Source organism: Oncorhynchus mykiss, chromosome 13, assembly GCF_057628025.1.
Source record: "Oncorhynchus mykiss isolate SJ-2025 chromosome 13, ASM5762802v1, whole genome shotgun sequence".
NCBI classification, from domain to species: Eukaryota; Metazoa; Chordata; class Actinopteri; order Salmoniformes; family Salmonidae; genus Oncorhynchus; species Oncorhynchus mykiss.
Window position 1 is genome coordinate 79,915,655 of NC_143034.1, and position 13,077 is coordinate 79,928,731.

At 40.4% G+C, this 13,077-nt stretch overlaps 1 protein-coding gene across 2 annotated transcripts in view; it reads right to left on the minus strand.

Annotated features, from left to right (window-relative positions):
* Positions 1–13,077, minus strand: part of LOC118937847 (NLR family CARD domain-containing protein 3-like) — a 527,060-nt gene that overhangs the window by 11,505 nt on the left and 502,478 nt on the right. The window contains exons 2-3 of one of the 2 annotated variants that reach the window (XM_036939608.2): positions 7,389–7,456; positions 6,267–6,410 (exon numbers count right to left, since the gene is read on the minus strand). The exons of the other annotated variant lie outside the window; for it this stretch is intronic. Of the exons in view, the coding sequence (XP_036795503.2) occupies positions 6,267–6,394 (128 nt within the window). The 5' untranslated portion in view covers positions 6,395–6,410; positions 7,389–7,456. The remainder of the gene's footprint in view (positions 1–6,266; positions 6,411–7,388; positions 7,457–13,077) is intronic. 2 annotated transcript variants of the gene reach the window in all.

A 13,077-nucleotide genomic window follows, 5' to 3' on the forward strand; every position in this document is an offset into this window, starting at 1 on the left:
TTATACAGTAATAATATATATCTGCCTCACTCTCAGTGAAATCAGTAGTACTGCTAGGTTTTACACAGTAATAATATATATCTGCCTCACTCTCAGAGAAATCAGTAGTACTGCTAGGTTTTATACAGTAATAATATATATCTGCCTCACTCTCAGAGAAATCAGTAGTACTGCTAGGTTTTACACAGTAATAATATATACCTGTCTCACTCTCAGAGAAATCAGTAGTACTGCTAGGTTTTACACAGTAATAATATATATCTGCCCCACTCTCAGAGAAATCAGTAGTACTGCTAGGTTTTACACAGTAATAATATATATCTGTCTCACTCTCAGTGAAATCAGTAGTACTGCTAGGTTTTACACAGTAATAATATATATCTGTCTCACTCTCAGAGAAATCAGTAGTACTGCTAGGTTTTACACAGTAATAATATATATCTGCCTCACTCTCAGTGAAATCAGTAGTACTGCTAGGTTTTACACAGTAATACTATATATCTGCCTCACCCTCAGAGAAATCAGTAGTACTGCTAGGTTTTACACAGTAATAATATATATCTGTCTCACTCTCAGAGAAATCAGTAGTACTGCTAGGTTTTACACAGTAATAATATATATCTGTCTCACTCTCAGAGAAATCAGTAGTACTGCTAGGTTTTATACAGTCAAATGTGACCGATCGGCTCGAATCGGTCTTGTGTTGCAACATTTGGAATTGTGTTTTTTACATTGGATAAAAGTAGAGACTCAGGGCTAGAGAATGGTATATCATACACTACAGTTGAGGAACAATGGTATATCAGACACTACAGTTGAGGAACAATGGTATATCAGACACTACAGTTGAGGAACAATGGTATATCAGACACTACAGTTGAGGAACAATGGTATATTTTTTTTATTTTTTTTATTTTACCTTTATTTAACCAGGCAAGTCAGTTAAGAACAAATTCTTATTTTCAATGACGGCCTGGGAACAGTGGGTTAACTGCCTGTTCAGGGGCAGAACGACAGATTTGTACCTTGTCAGCTCGGGGGTTTGAACTCACAACCTTCCGGTTACTAGTCCAACGCTCTAACCACTAGGCTACCCTGAACTACCTACCCTACCCATATCAGACACTACAGTTGAGGAACAATGGTATATCAGACACTACAGTTGAGGAACAATGGTATATCAGACACTACAGTTGAGGAACAATGGTATATCAGACACTACAGTTGAGGAACAATGGTATATCAGACACTACAGTTGAGGAACAATGGTATATCAGACACTACAGTTGAGGAACAATGGTATATCAGACACTACAGTTGAGGAACAATGGTATATCAGACACTACAGTTGAGGAACAATGGTATATCAGACACTACAGTTGAGCAACAATGGTATATCAGACACTACAGTTGAGGAACAATGGTATATCAGACACTACAGTTGAGGAACAATGGTATATCAGACACTACAGTTGAGGAACAATGGTATATCAGACACTACAGTTGAGGAACAATGGTATATCAGACACTACAGTTGAGCAACAATGGTATATCAGACACTACAGTTGAGGAACAATGGTATATCAGACACTACAGTTGAGGAACAACGGTATATCAGACACTACAGTTGAGGAACAATGGTATATCAGACACTACAGTTGAGGAACAACGGTATATCAGACACTACAGTTGAGGAACAATGGGAAAGTCATTCTGCTTTAAAATATGATAAACTTGTAACCTCACTTTTGAGAAAATGTCTTTTAAACGTTTTAGTACCTACTGGAGAGCTCTTCTTTGTCTACAGGGCTGTTATTTTGGCAGATAATGTCACCAATCTAAATAAATAGTTAAAAATACATATATTTAACCAAATGTGTGGTGTTTTTGGTTTGTCAGTTTCATTGTTTGTTATGCAGTAAATGGTTATTTTATGGTTGTAAGTGGTAAAATGAACTAGAAAATGTTAAATTTTGCAATTCTGAGTAATAGTAAGGAATTACACATTATTCAGTACTACTGCAGTTGCTAAATAATTCCAATAGATGGCAGCATTAGACCACAAATGACATTTCAGAAGATTAGTTTAGTTTTCTCCCTGGATACACCACCACTCCCCCTCACAGGAAAACTCCTGTGTGCTTCTTTCTGTCCCTTTCCACACTGCTAACACAAGAGGGCTTCTTCCTGTCCCTTTCCACACTGCTAACACAAGAGGGCTTCTTCCTGTCCCTTTCCACACTGCTAACACAAGAGGGCTTCTTCCTGTCCCTTTCCACACTGCTAACACAAGAGGGCTTCTTCCTGTCCCTTTCCACACTGCTAACACAAGAGGAAGGACTGAAAAAGCATTTAACAGATTACTGTGAAGTAATATACTGATGATTCATGTTTATTATTACCTGGTTTTATGCTCATGTTTTGAAATTATACTATAAGATTATCAATAAGCCTGAACATTAATTCAGTCACCTTTGGTCGCGAAAAATGGATTTTCCTTGTACATTCATTGTTAAATTCATCAACCAGCATCGACCTGCTCTGCCTTCTCTCGCTTGTAGTCAACTCAGCCCCGCAATATCACAATATGAGATCTTAAGATGACTTTTTATAATGAATGTATACTGAGGTTGAGGTTCTGACTAGTGATTATTTACCCAGGGTTCAATACCTGCTATAATCAAAAAAAAATAATTTCTATAACAATAATCAATAAGCCTGAATGTTAATTCAGTCACCTCTGGTCGAGAAAAACTTATTTTCCAGCATCGACCTGCTCTGTCTTCTCTCTCTAGTAGTCAAAAAAAAAGCTTGTGTCGTCACTCTGCCTTCTCCAGGGGTATGTCGAGGGAAATTTACTAACCGGGAGGGTTGCATGATGTAATTTATTGGCGGGCTGGAAGACGCACTCTTGTTTTAATATTCTGAGGTTGTTTATTCGCAATATCAGATATTAAGATTATGTTTTATAATGCTGGTATACTGAGGTTGAGTTTCTGACTGGTGAGGTTCTGACTGGTGATAATTGCTACATACAGTGGGGCAAAAAAGTATTTAGTCAGCCACCAATTGTGCAAGTTCTCCCACTTAAAAATATGAGAGAGGCCTGTAATTTCCATCATAGGTACACTTCAACTATGACAGACAAAATGAGAAAAAAAATCCAGAAAATCACATTGTAGGATTTTTAATGAATTTATTTGCAAATGATGGTGGAAAATTAGTATTTGGTCAACTACAAACAATGCAAGATTTCTGTCTCTCACAGACCTGTAACTTCCTCTTTAAGAGGCTCCTCTGTCCTCCACTCGTTACCTGTATTAATGGCACCTGTTTGAACTTGTTATCAGTATAAAAGACACCTGTCCACATCCTCAAGCACGCATGAGGTTGTAAGTAAGAAGAAAAATTCCCAGGACAGAGCTTAATTTCTAGCTAGGGGGCACTATTTTATTTTTGGAAAAATAACGTTCCCAAAGAAAACGGCCTATTTTATCAGGACCAGATGCTAGAATATGCATATAATTGACAGCTTAGGATAGAAAACACTCTAAAGTTTCCAAAACTGTAAAAATATTGTCTGTGAATATAACAGAACTTATATTGCAGGCGAAAGCCTGAGAAAAATCCAATCAGGAAGTGACTCTTATTTTGAAACCTCTGTGTTCCTATGCATCCCTATTGACCATTGGAAGGGATATCAACCAGATTCCTTTTCTGTGGCTTCCCTAAGGTGTCTACGGCCTCTAGACTTAGTTTTAAGCCTTTATTTTGAAGAATGAGCGTAAACGTCCACATTGCGTAAGTGGTCAGTTGTTTGCTCTTAGAGTGATTCAGCAAAACAGAGAGGCAGCCATTTTTCCTCCCGGTCCTAGTGAAAAACCAACTGTCCCGGTTGATATATTATCGAATAGATATTTGAAAAACACCTTGAGGAATGATTATAAAAAATGTTTGCCATGTTTCTGTCGACATTATGGATCTAATTTGGAATTTTTGTTTGCGTTGTCGTGACCGCTATTTCCGGTGGATTCCTGGGCATAACGCATCAAACTAACGGAGGTATTTGGATATAAAAAATATCTTTATGGAACTAACTGAACATTTGCTGTCTAACTGGGAGTCTCGTGAGTGAAAACATCCGATGATCATCAGTTAAACGGTTAATTTGATTGGTTTTCTGATTTTCGTGACCTTACTGATGCTAGCTGGACATAATGCTATGCTAGGCTATCGATAAACTTACACAAACGCTTGTCTTGCTATCGCTGTAAAGCATCATTTCAAAATCTGAGATGACGAAAGGCTCAGCTGTGTTTCGCTATATTTCACTTGTGCTTTCATGAATATGAATATTTTCTAGTAATATTTTTGACTGTTGCGCTATGCTATTCAGCGGTTGCTGATGACAAATACACTGGAACTGGGTAGTTCTAAGAGGGTAATCTAAATGCACTGTCCAATTTACAGTAGCTTTTCCAGTGAAATAATACCATGCTATTGTTTGAGGAGAGTGCATGACTTCGAACATGAACAGTTATTTGAAAACATATTAGACACATTTGGGCAGTCTTGATACAACATTTTTAACACAAATACAATGGTTCATTGGATCAGTATAAAACTTTGCAGATACATGCCATCTATTGAACAAAAAGTAGATTGTATCTGGGCTGGATTATGGCCTTTCTCTGGCATTTAAAAGATGAACGGTTGGTTTTTCTTTATATTATCTTTTACCAGATCTATTGTGTTATTCTGTTCTCCTACATTCCTTTCACATTTCCACAAAGTTCAAAGTTTTTCCTTTCAAATGGTACCAAGAATATGCATATCCTTGCTTCAGGGCCTGAGCTACAGGCAGTTAGATTTGGGTCATTTTAGGCGAAATATTAACCTTTTGTTGATCAGAAATCTAGAGGTTCTTCTCCACTGAAACGAAAAATATATATAACTTTTAGTGATTCCATATATACTGTATTAAGGAAGTGATAGAAGCCTTTTTGGTTCTAGAAGGAACCTTCTGTTCTAAGAGTGTATAATAATAAACACGTTGTTCTTCTGATTATTTAATTATCTACATCATGTTATTTCAAGTTCTCCCTTTGGAGCACAACATCATGTTGTTAAATAATAATCCTAAATTGTGCATGGCTATAAATTGGGCATGGCTATAAATTGGGCATTTGAAGGCATCTAGGGTGTAATAAATTTGGGCGTGGCTATAAATTGGGCGTGGCTTTAAATTGGGCAATTGAAGGTATCTAGGGCGTAATATGTGTTTGATGAAAATGAACATGGAATGCAACGTTGTAGGCAACATTATTGGCAAGGGACTTGATGCCTACCATGTCAAAGCTAGATGTTAAACGGGTGTGAAGAGTGTGTTGATATAACGGTAATAATGTCAAAATTCTGCTGGTAACAACGATCAGAATTGGTTAAAAAGATATGCATTCCATTATATTAGGTAATCATTAAGAGCAGGCAAAGTGGTCGTGTCGTGTGAAAATTCTATCAAATGTCTAACATTGCAACGAGTACAGTCAGGGTGCCGCAGAACCCCTGCAGTACCTCCACAGACCCCGGATTGAGAACCCCTGCAGTACCTCCTCAGACCCCGGATTGAGAGCCCCTGCAGTACCTCCACAGACCCCGGATTGAGAACCCCTGCAGTACCTCTGCAGACCCCAGATTGAGAACCCCTGCAGTACCTCCACAGACCCCGGATTGAGAGCCCCTGCAGTACCTCCACAGACCCCGGATTGAGAACCCCTGCAGTACCTCCACAGACCTCGGATTGAGAACCCCTGCAGTACCTCCACAGACCCCGGATTGAGAACCCCTGCAGTACCTCCACAGACCCCGGATTGAGAACCCCTGCAGTACCTCCACAGACCCCAGATTGAGAACTCCTGATTTAGCACATGCTCTTATCCAGAGTGATTTACAGTAAGTGTTTTCATCTTAATTAAGATAGCTACGTGAGACAACCACATATCACAGTCAAATATACAGGATAGCAACATTCCATTCCAGCTAAACAACTTATATATTATAGTTATAATGTAGTTATAACTTAAGCGTTTTGCAATAAAAAATACAAATAATTTTAAAAATTCAAACTATTAATAAAAAATCTGAGAACAGTAATATTGAAGGCACCCATAAGCAACCATTTCTGATTAAAAACAAATGTGAACATTTTTGGAAATAGCATTTTAAAAGAAACTCTTAATAGTTCAACTCAACAACTCTCATCTCACCTCTTAGCTTTGGTGTCATGTTCCCCAGAGAGACTCATTTTAGTGGCAGGGTCCCCCTCCTCTCTCTCCCCAGAGAGACTCATTTTAGTGGCAGGGTCCCCCTCCTCTCTCTCCCCAGAGAGACTCATTTTAGAGCACTGACCCCTAAACAGAGATCCAGCATGTTGGTTGTGGTTAACAGTAATTCTTGAATGTCAATTGTTATAATTTATTAATGATCTCTTATAAAAAAATTACTAACAGACATATCGAAACAGTCAGGTGATTTAATGCAATCACATGAATATGTAGTTGTGAAATGTCATCTCCATGGTAACTGTCAATAATAATAATATTAATAATAAGTCACTGTTTGTTAAGGTAGTTATAGACAGTACAGCAATAATAATACTAATAATAAGTCACTGTTTGTTAAGGTAGTTATAGACAGTACAGTTCTAGTTCAGTACAGCAACACAAGGCCATGTCTCACACTTATTTTTATTAAATTAAAGTAGGCTATTTATTGTCTTTCAATCTGTTGTTTTCTAAATGTATCTGAGAATACAGACAGAAGTGCTAAAACTGACATGATTGATCTGAGGGGGAAATCATTGATCCATTCAAAGTTTATTTGCAACAAGTAAGATATTTTAAATTATGTAAAGTAGGCTAGGTTATAATGTATAGTAGTGGTTTGTTAGTGATGTGTAGATCGAGGTCTATACCTCAGATATAGCCTACATATCATAGATGACCAGCCTAAAACTGTTCAGGTCAGTTCACATAATGTTATAGTCCTACCAGTAGCAGGACAGAGAATGTACTGTATATAACCTACATATCATAGATGACCAGTCTAAACCTGTTCAGATCAGTTCACAGAGACCATCAGGTTTGTCAGCATGATAAGTGATCATAGCTCAAACCTACTGACTATTGAATGTCTGACATCGACTAACCTTATAATAGTGTGTAGAAAGCCAAGACCAACGAGGGTTTGCCCATCTTTCCTACGTATCAACACATTTATCTGACTTCTAATGTACTGAGAAATATGTGTCACAGTTTCAACAGCCATGTTATAACTGCGTAGGCTACAAACATCCTTTTAATTTCACATGAGGAAATCACATAACTTACAGTCACTGGTGCAGCCGTATGTTTTCTTACAGATGAAGTAGCTTTCATAGACAACTCATTCAACCAGCCTAAACAACAGTAAATACAAGATGTCAAACAGTCAAAGGAGAATCCTGATAGAGCCATATACATTAGAGAGGTATATATATCCTGATAGAGTCATATACATTAGAGAGAGGTATATATATCCTGATAGAGCCATATACATTAGAGAGGTATATATATCCTGATAGAGTCATATACATTAGAGAGGTATATATATCCTGATAGAGTCATATACATTAGAGAGAGGTATATATATCCTGATAGAGTCATATACATTAGAGAGGTATATATATCCTGATAGAGTCATATACATTAGAGAGGTATATATATCCTGATAGAGTCATATACATTAGAGAGAGGTATATATATCCTGATAGAGTCATATACATTAGAGAGAGGTATATATATCCTGATAGAGCCATATACATTAGAGAGAGGTATATACTGTATACCCTGATAGTCATATACATTGGAGAGAGGTATATATATCCTGATAGAGTCATACACATGGAAGACAGGTGTTTTGCTACAGATGTAGGATCTTAATTTGAGACAGTTTACTACAGCAGAAAAATTATGTGGATTATAATTAACATTTTAAAGCGGAAAGTGGAAATGACAAACTTCAGAAGCCTTTTAAAACATCAAATACACTGCAAGTTTTAGTTTTCCTGCAACAGGGTGATCAAATTCAGATCCTACATCTGTACAGAGATTATGTCTTTATCTGAAAAAGGAAGTTTGAGTTATTAGCAATGAAGTCGCAACTGTCAGCTGCTGTAAACCTAAGTGATTGGATGTTATAGACCCCAATCTGAACAGTTTCTTCCCCGTGGTTATAGCCTTTAGCTCTATGCTCAGTCTACCTAGTTCAATATATTGTTGTACGTAAACTTTGTGCAAACTCCACCGCCTGTATTCTGTCTCTTAATGTTTTCTTTCACTAGCAGCACCATGTCACCATGTTAAATAATGTGTACAGATGTAGGATCTTTCCAACTCTGAGGACATGTCATTGTGATGTCATTTATTACATTTCAACCTGTTGATAAAGGCAACTAGAAGGCTGAACCCAGAAGACAACTCTAAATCAACACTTACTGACATTATCCTAAAATCCTTTCACTCGTATTATTGTGTCTCTTTGTTCAACGAATGTCGGGCAGCCTGTGCTGTTAATATAGTTGAAAACAGCAGGCAGGGAGGTCAACACCCTACAGGCAGCCTGTGCTGTTAATATAGTTGAAAACAGCAGGCAAGGAGGTCAACACCCTACAGGCAGCCTGTGCTGTTAATATAGTTGAAAACAGCAGGCAAGGAGGTCAACACCCTACGGGCAGCCTGTGCTGTTAATATAGTTGAAAACAGCAGGCAAGGAGGTCAACACCCTACAGGCAGCCTGTGCTGTTAATATAGTTGAAAACAGCAGGCAAGGAGGTCAACACCCTACGGGCAGCCTGTGCTGTTAATATAGTTGAAAACAGCAGGCAAGGAGGTCAACACCCTACAGGCAGCCTGTGCTGTTAATATAGTTGAAAACAGCAGGCAGGGAGGTCAACACCCTACAGGCAGCCTGTGCTGTTAATATAGTTGAAAACAGCAGGCAGGGAGGTCAACACCCTACAGGCAGCCTGTGCTGTTAATATAGTTGAAAACAGTGGGCAGGGAGGTCAACACCCTACAGGCAGCCTGTGCTGTTAATATAGTTGAAAACAGCAGGCAGGGAGGTCAACACCCTACGGGCAGCCTGTGCTGTTAATATAGTTGAAAACAGCAGGCAGGGAGGTCAACACCCTACAGGCAGGGAGGTCAACACCCTACAGGCAGCCTGTGCTGTTAATATAGTTGAAAACAGCAGGCAGGGAGGTCAACACCCTACGGGCAGCCTGTGCTGTTAATATAGTTGAAAACAGCAGGCAGGGAGGTCAACACCCTACGGGCAGCCTGTGCTGTTAATATAGTTGAAAACAGCAGGCAGGGAGGTCAACACCCTACAGGCAGCCTGTGCTGTTAATATAGTTGAAAACAGCAGGCAGGGAGGTCAACACCCTACGGGCAGCCTGTGCTGTTAATATAGTTGAAAACAGCAGGCAGGGAGGTCAACACCCTACAGGCAGGGAGGTCAACACCCTACAGGCAGCCTGTGCTGTTAATATAGTTGAAAACAGCAGGCAGGGAGGTCAACACCCTACGGGCAGCCTGTGCTGTTAATATAGTTGAAAACAGCAGGCAGGGAGGTCAACACCCTACAGGCAGCCTGTGCTGTTAATATAGTTGAAAACAGCAGGCAGGGAGGTCAACACCCTACAGGCAGCCTGTGCTGTTAATATAGTTGAAAACAGCAGGCAGGGAGGTCAACACCCTACAGGCAGGCTGTGCTGTTAATATAGTTGAAAACAGCAGGCAGGGAGGTCAACACCCTACGGGCAGCCTGTGCTGTTAATATAGTTGAAAACAGCAGGCAGGGAGGTCAACACCCTACAGGCAGGGAGGTCAACACCCTACAGGCAGCCTGTGCTGTTAATATAGTTGAAAACAGCAGGCAGGGAGGTCAACACCCTACGGGCAGGGAGGTCAACACCCTACAGGCAGCCTGTGCTGTTAATATAGTTGAAAACAGCAGGCAGGGAGGTCAACACCCTACAGGCAGCCTGTGCTGTTAATATAGTTGAAAACAGCAGGCAGGGAGGTCAACACCCTACAGGCAGCCTGTGCTGTTAATATAGTTGAAAACAGCAGGCAGGGAGGTCAACACCCTACAGGCAGCCTGTGCTGTTAATATAGTTGAAAACAGCAGGCAGGGAGGTCAACACCCTACGGGCAGCCTGTGCTGTTAATATAGTTGAAAACAGCAGGCAGGGAGGTCAACACCCTACAGGCAGCCTGTTCTGTTAATATAGTTGAAAACAGCAGGCAGGGAGGTCAACACCCTACAGGCAGCCTGTGCTGTTAATATAGTTGAAAACAGCTGGCAGGGAGGTCAACACCCTACGTATTGCACCAATAGGGTTAACCCACATGGTGGGAATTGTTACCTGGCTCACACAAAAGCATGTCTCAGACACCAATGTAACAATCAGCAGGGCAGGGAAGCGAACCCAGGTTGCATGTGTTAAAGGCCAACAACCTACGCATCGCACCATTGGCATCAATTGGGTTACTTGGTTGGAATTGTGACGTGGCTCATATAGTGAGGAACACTACACTATAGAGGAACTGTGATACAATTACATTATCATATGAAATGTAGAGGATCACTACACTATAGAGGAACTATGATACAATTACATTATCATATGAAATGTAGAGGATCACTACACTATAGAGGAACTATGATACAATTACAGTAGAGGATCACTACACTATAGAGGAACTATGATATAATTACATTATCATATGAAATGTAGAGGATCACAACACTATAGAGGAACTATGATACAATTACATTATCATATGAAATGTAGAGGATCACTACACTATAGAGGAAATATGATACAATTACATTATCATATGAAATGTAGAGGAACTATGGTACAATTACATTATCATATGAAATGTAGAGGATCACTACACTATAGAGGACCTATGATACAATCACATTATCATATGAAATGTAGAGGATCACTACACTATAGAGGAACTATGATATAATTACATTATCATATGAAATGTAGAGGATCACTACACTATAGAGGAACTATAGAGGATCTATGATATAATTACATTATCATATGAAATGTTAAATGTAGAACTATAATATATGAATGTTGATATATTGAATTTGACTTGACCACGTCCAGTCAGCTCCATGTTGTGTGATTAAACTGACACCAACCTGTCTCAGTAGAAGTAGACTGTTAGGAGTGTTATACTGTCATTCACTATACTAACATTACACCAGACATTTAATGTCTCTACTGTTAGGAGTGTTATACTGTCATTCACTATACTAACATTACACCAGACATTTAATGTATCTACTGTTAGGAGTGTTATACTGTCATTCACTATACTAACATTACACTATACATTTAATGTCTCTACTGTTAGGAGTGTTATACTGTCATTCACTATACTAACATTACACCATACATTTAATGTCGCTACTGTTAGGAGTGTTATACTGTCATTCACTATACTAACATTACACCATACATTTAATGTCTCTACTGTTAGGAGTGTTATACTGTCATTCACTATACTAACATTACACCAGACATTTAATGTCTCTACTGTTAGGAGTGTTTTACTGTCATTCTCTATACTAACATTACACCAGACATTTAATGTCTCTACTGTTAGGAGTGTTTTACTGTCATTCACTATACTAACATTACACCAGACATTTAATGTGTCTACTGTTAGGAGTGTTATACTGTCATTCACTATACTAACATTACACCATACATTTAATGTATCTACTGTTAGGAGTGTTATACTTCACTATACTAACATTACACCAGACATTTAATGTCTCTACTGTTAGGAGTGTTATACTGTCATTCACTATACTAACATTACACCAGACATTTAATGTCACACCCTGACCATAGTTTACTTTGTATATTTCTATGTTGTGGTTGGTCAGGGTGTGATCTGAGTGGGCATTCTATGTTTCATGTCTAGTTTGTCTAGTTCTATGTTCGGCCTGATATGGTTCTCAATCAGAGGCAGGTGTTCGTCATTGTCTCTGATTGGGAACCATATTTAGGTAGCCTGGGTTTCACTGTGTGTTTGTGGGTGATTGTTCCTGTTTTTGTGTTTGCACCAGACAGGGCTGTTTTGAGTTCTCACGTTTCTTGTTTTTTCGTTAGTTTGTTCATGTATAGTGTCGTCAATAAATTACAATGAACAACCACCACGCTGCGCTTTGGTCCGCCTCTACTTCACAAGAAGAGAATCGTTACAGAATCACCCACCACAACAGGACCAAGCGGTGTGGTAATGGGCAAAGGAAAAAGCAGCAGCAGGAGCAGCGCGAGGAGGTATGGACATGGGAGGACGAATTAGACGGTAAAGGACCTTGGGCTCAGCCAGGAGAGTATCGCCGCCCCAAGGAAGAACGGGAGGCGGCGAAAGCGGAGAGGCGCTGGTATGAGGAGGCAGCGCGGCGTCGTGGATGGAAGCCCGGGAGTCAGCCCCAAAAATTTCTTGGGGGGGGGCTAACAGGGAGTATGGCTACGCCAGGTAGGAGACCTGAGCCAACTTCCTGTGGTTACCGGTGGGCTAGAGAGACCGGGCAGGCACCGTGTTATGCTGTGGAGCGCACGGTGTCCCCAGTGCGGGTGCACAGCCCGGTGCGGTACATTCCAGCTCCGCGTATCGGCCGGGCTAGAGTGGGCATCGAGCCAAGTGCCATGAAGCCGGCTCTACGCATCTGGTCTCCAGTGCGTCTCCTTGGGCCGGCTTACATGGCACCAGCCTTGCGCACGGTGTCCCCGGTTCGCCTGCATAGCCCAGTGCGGGCTATTCCACCTCGCCGCACTGGCAGGGCGACCGGGACCATTCAACCGGGTAAGGTTGGGCAGGCTCGGTGCTCAAGAGCTCCAGTGCGCCTGCATGGCCCGGTCTATCCGTCACCACCTCCACACCCCAGCCCTCCGGTGGCAGCTCCCCGTACCAGGCTGTCTCTCCGGCCCATCCG